The sequence below is a fragment of the Lynx canadensis genome, chromosome F2 (genome assembly GCF_007474595.2).
Source record: "Lynx canadensis isolate LIC74 chromosome F2, mLynCan4.pri.v2, whole genome shotgun sequence".
In the NCBI taxonomy this organism is placed as follows: domain Eukaryota; kingdom Metazoa; phylum Chordata; class Mammalia; order Carnivora; family Felidae; genus Lynx; species Lynx canadensis.
Genome location: NC_044320.2, coordinates 10,845,872 through 10,865,023, shown reverse-complemented (window position 1 = coordinate 10,865,023; position 19,152 = coordinate 10,845,872). Strand labels below are relative to the sequence as shown.

Genomic DNA, 19,152 nt, shown 5'->3' with positions numbered 1-19,152 from the left:
TGATGTGGGGCTCCACCTCACGAACCGTGAGATCATGACCTGAGCTGAAGTCAGATGCTTAACCGAGTCACCCAGGTGCCCCACTCATCCAATTTTATCAAAATTCCTTGCAAAATTGGAGGCGGGATTGAAAATGCGTATCATTTTGTAGCCAACATTGTAGTCCTTTGATTGGGAAGATGAATCTTAAGGAGGGATCTTGATGAGTTATGAGTATCATTAAAACAAGTATGGAAATTGAACTTAAATCAGACCTTAGCTGTGCCATGATACAAAATGAAACCAGCTTTTAAAAAATAAGGAAGCATTCAGATTTCTGCACATTGATTTTATATGCTGTGACATTGCTGAATTCGTGTATTCGTTCTAGCAATTTTTTGGTGGAGTCTTTCAGGTTTTCTGTATAGAGTATCATGTCCTCTGCAAAGAGTGACAGTTTGACGTCTTCCTTGCCTATTTGGATGCCTCTTATTTAGTTTTGTCGTCTGATTGCTGAGGCCAAGACTTCCAGTACTATGTTAAATAGTGATGGTGAGAGGATATCCTTAGACAAAGGATGATTTTATCTTGGAGGGACTTGGTTGGGGAATGGGTTAGATGGGTAGTGGGTTTTGGAAGGTCACTTGTTATAAGGAGCACTGGGTGTTGTATGTAAGTGATGAATCCCTAAATTCTATTCCTGAAACCAATATTGCACTATATGTTAACTAAAATTTAAATTAAAAAATAAAATAAAATAAGTGAAATAAAAAATAAAAATAAGAAAGCAGATTCAATCACATCACTCTAAAATATATTATTATTATTGTTAATTTCATTTTAATCAGATTGAGGGAGCTTTGTATCTTTAATAAGAGGTAAAGCTTGCTGATTTATAACTTATATGCTTGTATATAATATACAAATAAAACTCACGTACTGAAGGTCCATGCTCGAATGCATTCTTTTTCCTAACGGAAGTACACCAACAAGAAAATCTAGAACCTGTTACCCTTGTCTGAGAGCTCCTCAAATATTATTCATCATTCTATCACCAGTGTTTGACAAATAGTATATGTTGTTGAAATAATTAGTAAAAGAGAGTGGAAGATTGGAGTCACTGATGTATGTTTAGCTACTGGATGAGTAGATGGACATTAGTTGGAAGCACATATTGATTGATAGATGCCACCACAGTGCTTGGTATTAGGAAGGGACTCGAAAGCAATGTAAGACTTGATGTCTCTGTCTAGTAGCTTCCCATCTTGTTGGGGAAATAGGCACATATACAGGAAGTGGTTCAACACAAGCACGAGGCACTTGGTGTTTTTTTAAAAAACATTTTTAATGTTCATTTATTTGAGAGAGAGAGAGAGAGAGAGAGAGAATCAGAAGCAGGCTCCATGCTCTGAGCCATCAGTACAGAGCCTGAGGCGGGGCTCGAGCTCACAAACCACGAGATCACGACCTGAGCCAAAGTGGGACGCTCAACCGACTGAGCCACCCAGGCGCCCCGTGAGACACTTCGTGTTTAACGCTCAGAGAAGTAGAACTGGCATAGATGCAATAGGTTATACAGTTTCATTCAGTGAACCTGGAGCAAGCAGGGAAGGTTGGAGGCTTTCCTCTCTCATTCTCCAGCTCTGCACACCAAAGATCGTATAAACCCACTGAGCATTAGAGGCATTAATCAACACCCTGGCTTGAGAAAGGAACTCTCTTCCTTAAAGCATGTCTTCTAGTTGCTGTTCTAATCAGTTCAGTGTTTTTGGTGAGAGATTTTTCCCTTCTAAAAACTATAATTACAGCTTCCATAAACTCAAATCTGGGAATGCCTGCATGTGATCCCTAGCCTTTCTGATTGAGATATAGTCACTGAAGGGAGGGAAGAGGCAAAAACAAAACAAAACAAAACAAAACTCTCTAATTTTTTTAACATATTTTTAATGTTTGTTTATTTTTGAGATGCAGACACAGCGTGAGCTGGGGAGGGGCAGAGACAGAGGGAGACAGAGAATCTGAAGCAGGATCCAGGCTCTGAGCTGTCAGCACAGAGCCCGATATAGGGCTTGAACTCACGAACCACAAGATCATGACCTTAGCTGAAGTTGGAGGCTTACCCGACTGAGCCAGCCAGGCGCCCCCCAGACTGTCTAATTTAATTATTACCACCTACCTAGCATCCTCATAAATTTCCCTATCTAGGAAACGCAAAGGGGACGTGGACATTCCCAGGTTCACCAAATGCCATCTTTCATGTGGCAAGGACATGCTTAATACCGAGGAGATTATGATGATCAAACAAGAAATTAGGATACAAAATGACTTTTTTGGAAAGTGAGACAAGAATTTAACATTTTTGTGTCAGGCATTGTTTAGACATTGTTAGTCATGCAGCATGCTTTCATGGGTACCCATTGTGTGCTAGGGGTTGTCCTATATGTTGATACAGAGATAATTGTAAATCACAAAAATCAAGAAGGTAAGTGAAGCAAATGAACCTCTTTGCCCACCCATTAAAAATCCTTTAAATGACTTTTAAATACACTTTTTAGGAAGAAAGAATACATTTGACCTAGTAACAGACTAAGTACCGATAATCAGTGATTCTACCTAAGACAGCTAGGAAACCTGGACATAATATCTTTAAAAATATTCTCAAAGGCAACAGATAGCTGACAAGATAGCAAAAAAGTCACCATGCCACTGCCCACAAAAGGATAACAGCTCAGGAATATAATCTCAGTATCTGGGGCTACTTTTCTCTCTAGGGACATAGGTCAGTTTTCAAGAGAAAGGTCAAAAAGCTTTAGGGCTATAGCACTCTTGTCTCTCAAGGAAAATGGCGAGGGGATCCAGTGAATATCCCTAATTTTGGGTGGGACACTGAATGGAATAAGGATGAATCAGAACTAGGCCCTCTCAGAGATTAGGGACTCAACTTTGAAATGTTTCAGTGTCTCAGATTGGATTTAGGTGATCCTGGAGGACTAGTGTCTCAAGTTTCCTGGAAATAGCAAACATAGGTTCTCTCTGGAGGACAATAGACTCATCTTAGGCCTCACATTTATTTAATTACTATTTTTATAAGAACAATGCCTGGAACACAATAAAAACCAAATAAACATACGAGGAGACATGACCACATGAATGAAAACTAACAAAAGCAAAAGAAAGAGCAGATCCACAGTTGACTTTTAAATAGCCACACTTACCTTACTCGAGAGGATAAAAGACATAATTAAGAATACCAGCAGAAAACTATATCGAAACCAAATGAAAATTCTAAAAATGGAAAATTCAACAAATAAAATTCAGAACTCTGTGGAAGGAGTTAAGCAGTACACTTGACAACTAAAGAGAGAAATAGTCAACCAGAAGATTGCTTGGAAGAAAATATTTGGAATGAAATGAGAGGAAGCAAGGATGAAAAAAATCGGAAGGTGAGGAACATAAATGAAAGTGTGTGAGAACTAACCAATACAAAATTGGAGTCCAAGTCCAGAGAGTGGGGTATGATATTTGAAGAAACAATGATGGGTATTTCAAATATATAAAAGACATCAGACCATGGAGTCAAGAAGTCCGACAAACATGCCCAGGATAGATATCAAGGAAAATACACTCAAATCCCTTATAGCGATACTGCTAAAAATCACATCAAAGGTGAAATCTTAAAGGCAGCTGGATGAAAAAAGCCCTGTAACCTTCATAGGAGCAAAAATAAGATGACATCTAACTTATCAACAGAAACAATAAAGCTGAAAAAAAATGTTAATCTGCCAACCAAGACTGCTATACCCATTGAAAATATCTCATAATAATGAAGGCAAAATAAGACATTTTCAGAAAAAGAGAGTATAGCACGCACACTGAAAGAAATGTGAAAAAGTATTCTTCCGAAAAAAGGAAAATTACCTCTTCTATGTGTAATTAAAAATTTCACACACACATATTTAAAATAGACAATAACAGGGGCGCCTGGGTGGCTCAGTCGGTTAAGCGTCCGACTTCGGCTCAGGTCGTGATCTCGCAGTCCGTGGGTTCGAGCCCCGCGTCGGGCTCTGTGCTGACAGCTCAGAGCCTGGAGCCTGTTTCAGATTCTGTGTCTCCCTCTCTCTGACCCTCCCCCGTTCATGCTCTGTCTCTCTCTATCTCACAAATAAATAAAGGTTAAAAAAAAATTAAAAAAAAAATTAAAAAAATAAAAAACACAGATGGTAAGAATGGATTTAAAAAAAAATCTCAGGCATATTATCTTTAAAAGAGTCATGTTTAAAACTAAGGCTATTTACAGAGCAGTTACAACAGAAGAATGAAAAATGAAAAGAAAGGTGGTATTATCATGTTTATATTGGACTGAGCAGCTTAAATTCCAAGAATTACAAGATGTAAAAAAGGACATTTTGTAATAAAAATAGGTTCAATTTTCCAGGAAGGTACAACAGTTCCAAATTTGCATGTGCTTACTAACATTGTCCCAAATGTGTATAAAGTTAAATTTGATGAAACCACAAGGGAAAACACAGAAGTTTGCCGCCAGAGTGAGAGATTTCAACATACTTCTCAGTAACTCGGAGAATAAGCAGGAACATTTGTAATATTTTGTATATGGAGAACATAAAGACAATTCAGTCTTTTTCCAGTATGGTTGTTGAAATTTGCTTTTCTTTTTAAATTTTTTTTTAATGTTTATTTATTTTTGAGACAGAGACAGAGCATGAACAAGGGAGGGTCAGAGAGAGAGGGAGACACAGAATCTGAAACAGGCTCCGGGCTCCGAGCTGTCAGCACAGAGCCCGATGCGGGGCTCGAACCCATGGACCGCGAGATCATGACCTGGGCCGAAGTCAGACGCTCAACCGACTGAGCCCCCCAGGCGCCCCGAAATTTGCTTTTTTAATTGATGATATTCCGGCAGAGGTTCTTCCAGCTTCACAATTTGCTACTGGCAATGTCAAAGTTGGGAAGATTCTGTCAAATACATTTTGTATGTGAGCTATAAAATTAGGAAGGATTTTCCACAAAGTCCTTTTGCACCTGTTTGTTATTCAGTATCCCATATTTTGGATGCCAGGAACCATATCTTGATGCCTGGCATCAGAATTATGGGATATTGGAAAGACTCTCCAGTCTTATAAGTGGATGTGCCTCTCAATAAACAGTTTCCGGTTCTGAACATTATTTGCCTTGTGATTCTGAGTGGGTTGGCATAGTGGGCAGTTAGAGCATCTCTGAAAGTCATGCCTTTATGGTACAACTAACAATAATGTAATCACGCATGGACGTGACCGCAACCACATAAATATACCCCACTAGGCTCGCACTAAATGATTCCACATCTCAACTTAAGCCAAATTCCCCAAATGACGCAACTACTCCCACAACAATCAACATGAGGGAATGTATGAACAAGAGAAGGCTAGACTGGAGAGACAGTGGTCTTAACCAATTATGGCTAAAGCATCGAACTTGATGTACTTCATAAACACCCATGACTGTATGAATCCTTGGAGGGGCCCCTGAAAGTGAGAGGCCCCGAAGGTTATACTCGATTACCTTCATAGCAAATCTGCCCTTGCCTGGCACATACTAGGAGCTCAGTAAATATTTGTTGACTGAATGAATAACACCTATGTGATTCTGATTCTTTTGGAACAGATGCTAGCCAAGCCATTAACAATTGGTATGGCCATCCTGGTGAGTAGTAGGTGACCCCTGGCATGGTCCTACTCCTCAGTGGCTGTTTCAGTGGGATCTCACTGTAGAGTTGCTTTGACCCAACAAATGACCTCTTAGGAAAGGTTTATCCCTCATATATATTCAACAGTCTGGATTCAATTTGGGACTACATCGTAGAGCATGACTCTTGAGTTTGTGAAGAAGTCAAAGGGATCCAAATTTAGCCCCTCCAAAATTGCCATCTTGGCACTAAACATAGCATAAAATTTGGGACAGTTAAGCATGGCCCAGATTTAACCATTTAAAGCCATATCCTCACCGGTGCTCAAAGAACACAGAAAACTCAGCTACCTTGCAGTTAAAATCTTTTTTTTTGGGATTCTGTTCCAGTGAAATGTACGGGTCTATCTTGTACTTTGAATGGATCTTTTACCTGGGTATTGGGAATCCCGATTATTGATGTTTTTATTATACAATATCAAAAAAATTATTTTTGCTCTTTTCAATGGACAGGCTTCCCTGGAGAATGTCATTCATTTCCAGTGTATTCTCCCCTTCGTTCTCTGCCCTTGTCTTAGGTCCTGAAAAAGCTGTGCCGAATCCCATTCAGGGACTTGGTACATACTGGGTCCTCTGTCTCAACTTTTTTACCTCTTTAATTTTTCCTAGCTCTGTTCAAAGCATACTTTGGGCAACAAAGGCCTTACCTGAAGTCCCAGAGTATATCAGATCCCTTACGCATGCCTTTAGGCAGTGTACTTCTGAATGTGGTACACATCTGTGGTACACAAAGGGCATTCAATCTTTTTTTTTTTTTTTTTTGTATAATAAGTTGTTTAATATCAAACTCTCTGGACTCTGCTTAGTTATCTGTTTCCTGATGGAAATTCAGTCAGAGCAAGGACCATGACTGCCTTGTTAATGGACACGTCACCAGCTGCTACTTCTGTGCCTGGAACAGAGCAAGAACTTAATATTTGTTGGAAGAATGAGCGAAGGAGACTGTGCCCGGTGGCTTAGCCTGTGACCAACCTATGCAACTGGACTCCTTCTCGGGTACGTCGCCAACCTCTGCACATTCATCTTCCCTCTGCTCCACTGAGCCCAAGCCACAGACCCTCTCATGTGTTTTCCTGCTACGGCTTTTCAAACCTTCCTCTTCTTCTCCACGCCTACCCCCTTCCTGCCTCCCCTTCTATTCTCCGCACAGCGGAGAATGATGGTTTACAAAGACACATCAGATTGTGTTCAGATCCCTTGCGCTCTGGGTTACAAACCCCTAACTGGTCTCATACGTCTCTCCCTTCTCTGCTCACGCACCAAACTCATTCCCCTCTTCGGCTCTTTGCCTAAGTCCATCCCTCTGCCAGGAATATCATTTCTCCGGTCTTTGTGCAGCTCGATCTTTCGGGGCCTCGGATTACAGATTCAGATTAGAGGTGACCACTTCAGACCCGGAACGGCAAGTGCACGTCCCTTGACTAGCCTTTTGCCCATTTTAAAAATTGGCGTGTTTGTCTTTTTAATTATGGAGTTGTAAGAATTCATTATGTATTAGGGATACGAGTCCAATGTCAGATATATGCATATGCTCTTTAGTTAAATCCTCGAAAGAAGGGGGGAGTCTTTGGTGTCAGTTTTTAAACGTGTCCAGCTGATTCTAGTAGGAAGCCAGAGAGGAGAACCTCTGGTCTAGCCTCACTGCTCCAGGTATGAGCCATGGACCAGTGGCTTTGCTATCACCTGGGAGCTTATTAGAAGTGCAGAATCTCAGGCCTCACCCCATCTCTGTTTAATCCGAATCCACATTTTAGCAAGATCCCCGGGTGATTTGTATTCACGTTACAGCATGAGACGCACTGTTGGTAACAGTCTTCTTGGGCTGTGGGTAAAAGGACAGTCTGGGGAGAATGGGCAGCAGCCGAGGGTTACCGAGGTCGGACCCTGGGCGTCAGCTTGCTTTCCTGGAAGGTGCACACGGCGCGGGCTCTTACCGTGCGTGTCAGACTATGGGGCCACCGCTGACAGCGTTAAAAAAATTTAACTGGCTAAATTGTAAAGATTTTGTTGGCTTTATCTGGCATCCGATCTAGCAGAAAGAAAAGAGCTCCAAGGAGCTGTACAAAATGAAAGACTTTTATAGGTGGACGGGAGCAGGAATGAGGAAGTGATAACTAGGCAAAGAAGTAGGTTGGCTATTGCAAGCTTACTTTCCTTTAGGAGAGGGCAGGGGTCTATCAGGCAGACCACCGAGTAGCACTGGTTTAAGATTTCATTTCTCGGAGAGCCGAAACTCCCATTAAGGTTAAGTCTCAGTTGGGTGACGTGAGGCTTAGCATGAGCGACTCCATTTTGGGCCTGTTCTCTTAGTATTTACTTGTTTGTTTGTTTGTTTGTTTTAATTGAAATATAGTTCACATACAATGTTGTATTAGTTTCAGGTGTACAACATAGTGATTTGACAAATCTACACGTTCCGCAGTGCTTACCGCAATAAGTGTAATCCCCATCGGTCACTTTTCAGAGTTAATACAGTATTATTGGTTATGTTCTCTATGCTGTAGTTTTCATCCCTGTGACTTATCTGTTTTATAAATGGAAATTCTGTTGTCCTGTTTTTTTTTAAGTTTATTATTTATTTATTTAAACATATGTATTTTGAATGTTTATTCATTTTTTTTTTTTTAATTTTTTTTTCAACGTTTTTTATTTATTTTTGGGACAGAGAGAGACAGAGCATGAACGGGGGAGGGGCAGAGAGAGAGGGAGACACAGAATCGGAAACAGGCTCCAGGCTCCGAGCCATCAGCCCAGAGCCCGACGCGGGGCTCGAACTCACGGACCGCGAGATCGTGACCTGGCTGAAGTCGGACGCTTAACCGACTGCGCCACCCAGGCGCCCCGAATGTTTATTCATTTTTGAGAGCGATAGGGTGCGACTGGGAGAGGGGCCGAGAGAGAAGGAGACACAGAATCTGAAGCAGGCTCCAGGCTCTGATCTATCAGCACAGGGCCTGAGGTGGGGCTCGAACCCACAAACCGCGAGATCATGACCTGAGCCGAAGTTGGACGCTTAACAGACTAAGCCACCCAGGAGCCCCTTAAATTTATTTATTTATTTTGAGAGAGAGAGAGAGAGAAAGAATGGGAGGGGCAGAGAGACAGAGAGAGAGAGAGAGAGAGAGAGAGAGAGAGCATCCCAAACAGGGTCCACGCTCTACACTAAGCCCGATGTGGGGCTCGATCCCACAACCGTGAGATCATGACCTGAGCTGAAATCAAGAGTCAGGCGCTTAACTGCCTGGGCCACCCAGGCGCCTCTCTGTTGTCCTGTTTTTAACAATAGGTTGGTCCACAAATTTCCAGACATTTCCCCATGCCTTTGTTATTCTAACTTATTCAAAAACTTTCTGGAAAGTCCTGCAAGAACAGCTCCTTACCAGCAAGAAAAACATTTTAAGCAGTAACCTGTCACAAACAAACGTGGCATCCAGAAGATGAGGCATTTGTGACTCTCTGCCAGGTGTCATTTTTTTAATGTGTGTGGTCTGGCTCGGAAGGCGAGCAGGGCCAGGAACCCCCCTTTTGCTGGGTCCCTTCAGCATCCCTTACATCCCCCATTGTTTCTCCTCTCTCTCTCCCTCTCCACCTTCTCTTCTCTCTCCCTCCCCTCCTTGTTTGAGGAGGCTTCTGGATCTTTCAGATCTTTAGGGCAGAACATCTGGCAGAGGAGCCAAGTGTTCTGTTTGGAATCGAAAACCCCTCCCATAGCATCACGTGGAGACATTCTTATGTTATCAAAATATCCTGTCTCCTCACTGAGTTACCAAAGAAGCCTCTTGTGATGAGAAGCAAAGGGCAAGATCTGGATGAAGAAAAAAGAAACCCTCATAGATACGCTTGGTTTTCTTTGGGTGTTTCACAAAATTGAAGTCATTCTGTGTACTATTATACAGGTGCTTTCTTTTTGATTTAATAATATGTCACACGCATGCTCCCATGCCATATCTACGAGTTCTTTTTCAGGATTTTACTGAAATATATTTTACATACAGTAAAATTCACAAATCTTTAGCTTAAAGTTCAGTGACTTACAACATATCTATCTATCTATCCATCTGTCATCTATCTGTCATCTATCTTCATGTGTCTACATTCATATCAAAATATAGAACATTTCTATTACCCTAGAACATTTCCTCATGCCCCTTTTTGGTTAATATACTCCTTGCCCCCAGGCCCCCACCTTAACCCAATATTTTGGTTTCTATCACTCTGGATGAATTTTGCCCATTCTTCAATTTCATTTAAATGGAAACATTAGTATATACTCTGTGTGTCCCTCCTCTTTGGCCCAGCATAATGTTTTTTGTTTTTTTCTAATGTTTATTTATTTTTGAGAGAGAGAGAGAGAGAGCACAAGCATGGGAGGGGCAGAGAAGGGGGGTGGGGAAACACAGAATTTGAAGCAGACTCCAGGCTCTGAGCTGTCAGTGCAGAGCCCGGCGTGGGGCTCGAACTCACGAAGCGTGAGATCATGTCCTGAGCTGAAGTTGGACGTTTAACCGACTGAGCCACCCAGGCGCTCCCTCAACATACTGTTTTTGGGAGTAATCTTGTCGTTGCATGCATCCGGTGCCCATTAAAACAAAAAGTCGATGCATTGTATGAATATTCCACAAATGGATTATTGATTCTTTTACTAATGGATATTTGAGTTTCCAGTTTTAGGCAATTATGGGCTGATTTAGTCTGTTCAGGCTGCCATGACAGAAATACCATAGACTAGATGGCTTATTAACAAGAGAAATTTGTTCTCTATGGTTCTGGAGGCTGGAAGTCTGAGGTCAGGGAGCCAGCACAATCGAATTCTGGTGAGGACCCTCTTCCTGGTTGCAGACTGCCAACATCTTGTTATATCCTCACATGGCAGAGAAGAGATAGGAAGCAAGCTCTCTCCTGACTCTTACGAAGGCGCTAATCCCATCATGAGGTCCCCACCCTCATGACCTCATCTAACCCTTATCAGCTCCCCAAGGCCCCATCTCCTAATTCCATCACATTGGGGGGTAGGGTTTCAATATTTGAATTTGGGGGTGGGGCAAAAGCATTCAGTCCATAACATGAACAGTCTTGTACAAATCTTTTTGTGGACAAATGCACTCCCATATACTCTTGGGTTGCTGCATCAGAGGGTAAGTGAATGTTTAAGTTCATTAGAAACTGCCCAACATTTTTCCTAAGTGGTTCTGTGGACTTACACTCTCACCAGTATGAGAATTTCCACATTCACCCATATGCTTGCCAACATGGTCTTGTTAGTCTTTTTAATTTCAGGTATTTGGTGGGCATTCTTTGGTTATGGTTTTCAATTTTCATTTCTTTCGCAACAATGAAATTAGCATTTTTGCAGATGCTTACTTCCTCCTAAACTATCTTCTTTCATGAAGTGCCTGTTCAAGTCTTTTGCCCATTTAAAAAACTGGGACATCTGTCTTTTACTATCATAATTTGTAACAATTCTTTATATTCTAGATACAGACTCTTCATCAGATACATGTATTATGAATATTTTCTCCTGGTCTTTGGCTTGCTGTATGACTTTCTTACCAATGTCTTCTGATGAACAGAGTTTTAATTTTGATAAAGTCCTACATATCAAGTTTTCATGATTATTTCTGATATTTTCTCATGTTTTCATGAAGAAGCTTTATGGCTTAGTTTTCACATGTCAGTGATTCGTCTTGAATTAATGTTTGTTGATGGTATGAGACAGGGATCAAGACTCATTGTTTGCACACATATATTCAGTTGTTTCAAGTGCCATTTATTGAAAAGACTTTCCTGTGTCTCTTGATTTGTCCTGATACCTTTGTCAAGAAACCAGTCATCAGATGTATATTGAACTATTTCTGGACTCTGTATGCATTTCCATGGATTTGTCTACTCATAACAAACCACTGAAGTTATAGTATAGCTTGAAATATGCTAACATGAGTCCAATAACTTTGTTCTTAAGAAAAAATCTTGACTATTCTAGATTCTTACCATTTCTGTTTATATTTTAGAATCAGCTTATTAATGTTTACCTTTTGAGGTTTTGGTTGGAAAGTCACGGAATCTATAGATCACTTTGGGGAGAATTTACATCTTAACAAAAGTAAATATTTCAGTACGTTAATACAATATGTCATTCTTTTTTTATCTCTCAGAAGTGTTTTATAGTTTTCAGTGTAGGGTCTTCACGTCTGTTAATTTATTCCTAGATATTTGTGGTTTTTTTAGTTTATAGTTGATCAGTGCTTATTGTTATAGCCAGTGCAATAGTCTTTCATTCTACATCATAAACATAAGCAGAGCCCAGTACTATATGGTTTTAATACCCATATTACACTTCATTTTAGGTGCATTTTGTAATTTACTTAAAGAATCCTTTATTGTTGGATATTTAGGGTATCTAAATTCTATTCATTTATAAGCGAAACTGAACTGAGCATTTAAATGAAATCTACTGAGTCAGATACTGTTCTTAGCACTTTGTTTGTATTAGTTTATTTAATCCTCAGGAAAGCTATCTGGTTAATCTCTGATTCTTTCCATAGGATAAATCACTAGATGTGGAATTGCTACAGCACAGGGTGTATGCGTTGGCAATGCTCTGGCAGAGTAGTGGAAACTTCATGCCAGGTCGCTTCAGTGTAGTCAGGCTAACAGTCTGAACAGTCTGCTTTTGGTGTTCAGTATTTCGCCTTAAAAGCCCAGCACACAGGAGGCACCTGGGTGGCTCAGTCGGTGAAGCATCCGACTTCTGCTCAGGTCATGATCTCACGGTCCATGAGTTCGAACCCCGCGTTGGGCTCTGTGCTGACAGCTCGGAGCCTGGAGCCTGCTTCCAGTTCTGTGTCTCCCCCTTTCTCTGACCCTCCCCCATTCATGCTCTGTCTCTCTCTGTCTCAAAAATAAATAAACATTAAAAAAAATTAAAAAAAAAAACCCAGCACATAGGAAACACTATAATACGTTTTCAACTAATAGGTAAAAGAATGGAGGGATGTTTTGATGAGCTGCGGAAGTGAGAGGTCAGCTCAACTGGTGTGACTTTTCCAGGATCTGAGCCAGCTCTGCCCTTGTCCACCTGTATTCACAAACTTCAAGTGAAAAACAAACATCATGAAAACGCACATTGGTTAACTGCTCATGCCTTGCGGTTAATCAACATTCATTGTTAGAGACTCATTAACTTTCATCATTAGAGAAATGTGTTAGGACGTCGTTATACAAATCATGCCAGTGTCTCCTCTGACCCACTCAGATTTCATACTCCCGTCCATACTGGTTTCAAAACCCTGGATCACACTTCATTTTTCCTCCAGCAGCCAGGCACATTGCCTGTGTCCCTGGTGCCAGCAGGCAGCACAAGGCAGATTCATCTTCCAAAAATGTCCTGGCTTTTGACTTCATAACATCACCATGATGAGCCCAGGAAGGCCATGGCTATTGAGAGTGTCCCAGAACTCATGACTGGAACAACTAGACAGACCACAGAGGTGGGGTGGACAAGGTAATGGGAGTCAAGTTCAAGTTCCTGCACATCTTGTGAGCAGAGGCACTGAGAGCTTTTGTTGCCAACTATCTTTGCAAGATGGTTTGTATAACAAGTAGCTCTGGAATTGAAGAGACAGTGCCTCCTTCTGGGGCAGAGGGCAGATCTGTTTGCTGACTGGTCATGTCTCTCTTCAGGACAAATTTGGGCAGATTTGCCTGTAGCTCCTTTGAAAGACTAGCGTTTCTTAAACTTGGGATTCCTCTCATGTAACACAACCCACTGCACGTGCAGGAATTACCTGCCCTCATTGCATTGCCCTGTGGGAATTGGGGTTCAGGGAATCAGCACCAATGATGATATTCTGGCTATTGCTACTGCTGTGAGTAATAAGCTGTCCTTTGTATCTGACCAGGAGTTTCGCATCTTCTGCCAGCATCCATGAATTGTAGTAGGTTGACTTGTCAGATTTCAGGTAGGGTAAATTCCAGATCCTTCACAGTTCTTCATACAAAGTGGGAGTCCAGAGCTAAGAGTTGGACTGAATCCAGAGTTGCTACTGGAAGTCAAAATTATGAAACAACATATAGGGCTAAGTAATATCCTGCTATTCTCATGACCTGCTCAGGCACTGGGATAAGCCTCAGCCTCACACTGGGGACCATTGCTGAGTTCTCCTCTGGGGGCCTGAGAGAGGCAAAGAGAGAATAAAAAAAAGAACTAGGGGCTGTCAGACAGAAGCTAAGACCCAACTCAGTCAATCCTTGTGGTTGTCAACAACCTTCATCACAATCAAAGCAGTATGGCGGAAGGAAAAGTGGGGATAAGAGCATCGTGGACAAATTCTGTCACTACCCTTCAGGTCTTCATTGAATCCTTATTACTGAAGGTCAGGAAGGGCCTGCTGTGCTCCATCCTCCAGGGTTGTCGTGAGCCTCAGATGAGATGTCTGAGAAAACTCTAAAGCAAGAGGGGAAAAGGGAAGGATGTTATTCTCATACCCTGCCTGGTGCCTCGTTAATTGAAGTAATGAAATCTCCTGTCAGGCTGAAAGTAGTAATAACCACCATTGACAGGGCACTTGTTCTGAGTACTTTTTAGCCATTATATCATTAAATTTTCACAATAAGCCCATGAGAAAGGTACTATTATTATCCTCAGGGTAGGGACAAGGGAAATGAGCTTGTGGACTCAGGCTGCAAAGAAAAGACATAGTTCAGTAATGAGATGAGATAGGACCGTGGAGGGACTAGGAAGCGCCTCGCCTTCCTCCTCCCTCTTTGCTTTTGGGAGTCCCCTTTCTAGCTCCCTTTCCCAACTCTTTCCAAGATGCAGCAATAGGAGAGAGGTCAGCCCTTGCCCAGCCACTCAAGAAGGGACCCTTGCAAGCTCTGTCCTAGAAGATCCCCCCCTTAGAAGCCCTGCTCCCCAACTTCGATCTTTCCCCATCCTACCTTCTGAGCATCAAGAGGCCAGGGCTGCATCTCCATAACTGAATATTCAATGAGTACCGGAAGGAATTCCAGAGTGACTGGGAGGTGACAGAAGCTTGGTCCAGCAAGGACAGGAGCTTGATTCAAAAGCAGGTATGAAAAAGTCATACAGCAGGAAAGGGATTCAGTGACCAGGCTAGTGTCAATGTCAGAGGCAAACGTCTATTCCCAAACTCCTCTTCTGAGAATGGGACAAAAGAAAGTAGGGGTGGGCAGCAAGGAAAGGGATTTCCTCCTCTTCTCATGACTTCCTGGAAGGGAAGGAGAGAACCTGGTGGGCGGGTCACTGGGGGGAAAGTCCTGTTGTCATTAGAGCCCATTTGGGGTGTGGCATTCAGTGGTGGACAACATGGGGGATGGGAATAAGTTGGAACCAGATCAGATGAAGGGTCTCCCAACTCTGTCCCATAAGGAACTGTTGAAAGATGTGAGAAGAGGAGACAGAGAGGATATGATCATAAGCAAACCGATCTTGGGGAAGGACAAGAAGATCAATTTTGTGTGTCTTCAAGGGGAAGAAGATACAGAGAGGAAAATTTAGGTCAGTATCCAGAATTATTCCCCTAGAGTACTTCTGGAATCATCTTCAGGAGTGGATTGCCATCCCTGATGACCCTCAAAGAACATGCGGCCATTGGCATCAGCCAGGGAGGCAATTTGGTATGAGATACAAGTTCAAATCCAGCCTCTAATACTTTCAAACTGTGTGCCTTTGGGTTAATAATCTTGAGTTCTCTGAGCCTCTATTTCCTTGTATTTGAAGGGAGATAACAACACTTGTCTTGCAGTGTGTGTGTGTGTGTGTGTGTGTGTGTGTGTGTTAAAAGGATTGGTGATTATGTAAGGAAATTATTTGATTTCCAGATGGTGTCTATAAATGCTGGTTATAATTAACCCCCAGGCTGCAAAAATGATCTTAGGGTGAGGGTGAGAAGCTGGGGACCAGACAATCTTTCACATCTTGTCCACTATTACAAGGAAATGAATTTCTAATGTGATCCTGGACACTGCTCACTGCCGTTCCATGAAAAATCATTTTCATCTAATACATGATTTTTTCCCCCTACATATTTATGTCCCTTGTCATTCCACAAGAGTTCGCTTGGCTAAGAAAGAAAAAAGAGAGATGCCGGAGGGAGGAAAAAATCTAAATAAACGATTGTGGCCACGAGGTGATGGTTCTGAGGGTGACAGGTGCTGTGAAAACACTGATCCAAAGAGGCATCTTGGACCAGGCCATGCGTCCAGTTGGCAGAGTCCGTTTCCTCTCCCACGGCGCTGGCCAGGGCCAGTTGGCTGTGGCGTTGGTGATAGAGAAGCCTCCTATTTGGCTCCGTGTCAGACAAGTTGAATGAACATCATTAGAGAAATGTAAAAGGGGTGATGGACGACTCGGATGAAGTCACAGAAAAGAGGGCTGATCAAATTTGCATTGGCCCCAAAGCCGGGAGGGAGAGCTCAGCCGCTGGGTGACATAATCAGGATGTTAAAAGATCCTGGCAGGCTGCCACGGTGAACCGAAATTAACTGGGTCACGTGTAATAGGGAAAAATCAAGGTCCCGCATCCAGATTATAAAGCGAATCAAGTTTTGTACACAAAATGACAAAGACAGAATCTGGGATGGCAAAGACGGGGGAATTGGCTGTAATGAACTAGAAAACATATGCCTGCCCAACACACTGTAAACAAGATGAAAAGGCAAACAGTAAACTGGGAAAAACAATGGCAACATAGATGATAGTGAGACCGAGTTGATGTGCTTAAGGGGTCTTTCACATCAAGGCAGAAAAGAAAGATGCCCCATTAGGAAAATAAAGCCTGAATGTACACACGCAGTTCAGAAACCGAGAAATGAAAATGGTCAAACAGCACGTGAAAAAAACGTGTGCCCACAGTATTTGCAAAACGCAAATAAAACGAAAACGGAGTAGGATGACGTAAACGTGTACCCGTCATCGATGTCAGCAGGACTCAGGAGAAGCGCGCAGGCTCAGCCACTGCGGGGGTGTCTAAATCGGTGCAGCCTTAATGGAGGCCAGTTCGGTAGTATGTATTAAAATCCTTAAAAATATCCAAACACCTGCCCCGCAGTCCCCCTTGCGGGAATCTGTCCTAAGGAAGAAAATCGGGGAGGAATACAAAGATGCCACCTACTAGGGTATTCACGGGAGCACGATTTAGAACAGCAGCAAGCTCATAACAGCCTAATGCTCAATAATGGGGCGTTCATCATTCAGGGTAATCAGAACAGTGACGTGCGATGCAACCATTAGGAGCCACTGATGTGAGAAAGGCTCACAGTCTGTTGCTGTGGCAGACGTGGAGACGGGCCACTCAGCTCCAAGTCCAAGGAAGGGCTTGTTACCACGTCCCTGCTCCTTCAGGGTTCATGCCCATTACGGACGGCAGGCTTGGCCAATGGCACATCCTTTTGGGCTGGCCCACATCCAGTGACTGTTTGAAGCAGGGGTATCAAAGCCTGGCCATTTTTACTCCATGCAGAACAGTCTGGTGCACCATTCATGCTCCAGAGCCCCCCAGGAGGTTGGCCAGGTTGTATCGAGGCTGCTGGGAGACAATTCTCCATGAACACTCCCATATTTTCTGCATGGGCTGGGATTTTTGAGCCAAAGCACTGGAAAACTTGGTTAAAAGCTGACTTTTATTTTATTATTGTTATTATTTTTTAACATTTATATTTGAGAGAGACAGGGCGTGAGCAGGGACCAGGGGAGGGGCAGAGAGAGAGAGAGAGAGAGAGGGAGACACAGAATCCAAAGCAGGGTCCAGGGCTCACAGAGCCCAACGCCGGGCTGCAACTCAGGAGCGGTGAGACCAGACCTGAGCCGAAGTGGAAAGCTTAACCAACTGAGCCACCCAGGCCCCCCTAAAAGCCGACTTTTAACCAAGAATTGCTAACATGCCTTGGAAGTTAGAGATGGTGTCTTGTTCCAAAGTGATTTAGAGACTCATCTCCTAAAGCCATGTGCTCACATTCTGGGGTAAAAAGCCTGGAGATGCCTTCTGTTCTGCGGCAACATATATTTTTATTGCAGAGTTAAGCACTTTATTTCTCCGGAGGAGAGAATGGGTAGATGAGCCAGCCACTTCCTAGAAGTTCCGCGTATCCTAATTTTAGACTTACAACCAACCTACGGTGCGCGCCTGATCAATGCATGGGGTAGCGCCTGGCTCTCACTGCCGGGTCCTGGGGTGGGGGTGGGGGTGGGGGGGGGGTGGACTGGGGAGCAGGAAGTGGTGCCATTAGGCTCCGCGGGTGCACAACAGTCTGTTCTCTGAACCGGAGATTTCATGTTTCCGGTATGCACGTACGTACGTGAGTGCGCGTTGTGTAGTGTATATTTATATATATCAGCTTCCCACCTGCATTAAAACCTGACTTCTGAGCCCCATCCTGCCCCCACCGCGGGTGCTGACCCCTGGCAGACCTGTTGCGCCTCCAAAACCGTCTCGGGGTTTACTTGGCCCTGCGCCGCCCACGTTGCAAAGCCGTCTACAGAACCAGGCATAGATCTGATAAAAATCTCTGCACTTTCTACGAGGCCGCACTGAGGAAGAGAAACGGCAAAACCACAGAGGATTAGCGATGGTTTTCTTCTGGGGGTGTAAACACCAATAATCGTTTTTCTTTTTTTTTCTTTGTGCTGTTCTGTGCTTTCCCGGTTTCCCGCACTACTTTTCAGCGCCGGGGTCTGCGGCTGGCCACCGCCAGGGGCCGTATTGAAGCGGGAGCAAGGGGGGGCCGTGGGGACGGGGTCTGAAAGGTGCCTGGGGCTGTCGCAAGCACCTCATGTTTCATGCCTGCCTACATGCTCCCTTGCGGGCTGACAGGGGAGGGAGGATCACCTCTTCCTCCTGAACGGGGATGGGAAAGGATGGACGAACCCATCGGGGTGTGAACCTGTGCTCTGTCCTCACGCAGGTGCTCCCGCACTTGACCCTCAGGCGCAGGCCAGGCCCGGCATGCGCCCCCTGCTGAGTCAGGCTTCACCGGCTCCTCTTTGTCCAAACTGCAGGCTCCCGGTTTCACCTGCAGGCCCGTGCACAACCCACTTCCTGGCACTTTCCCTTCTCTGTGCTCCTCTAGCTTGGCCCTCAGGCCATTTTCCATTGCGGGAGGGGGGCTCTGCCCTCGAGGGCAGCTTCCCTGTGCGCCCCAGCCCCGCTCCCGGTGTTGTTCCACGTGGCTCTTGGCCTTGGGTGAAGACCCCTTGTTGCTGGCTTGCTGGGGATGTTGTGCTCCACCAGGCAGGCGTGCTTCTCAAAATCCTGTTCCCCCTCTCTTGGCCGTGTGCCACCTGCCAGGAGAAAGGAAACCCTCCGTTTTCTCCTTCTGTGTCTTCCCTGTGTGTCTCCTTTACTCCTCCCCGGAGCCCTTTACTTCTTGACACCAAAGGGTGGAGGTTTCTCCCCCACAAGTGATTCTTCCCGA

At 43.7% G+C, this 19,152-nt stretch overlaps 1 protein-coding gene across 1 annotated transcript in view; it reads right to left on the bottom strand.

The window, feature by feature from the left end:
* ENTR1 (endosome associated trafficking regulator 1) overlaps positions 1 to 18,831 on the bottom strand; it is an 87,251-nt gene extending 68,420 nt beyond the window's left edge. The window contains 1 exon segment of the mRNA XM_032591991.1: positions 18,639 to 18,831. Within this exon segment, the coding sequence (XP_032447882.1) occupies positions 18,639 to 18,831 (193 nt within the window).
* Positions 18,832 to 19,152: the final 321 nt, after the last annotated feature.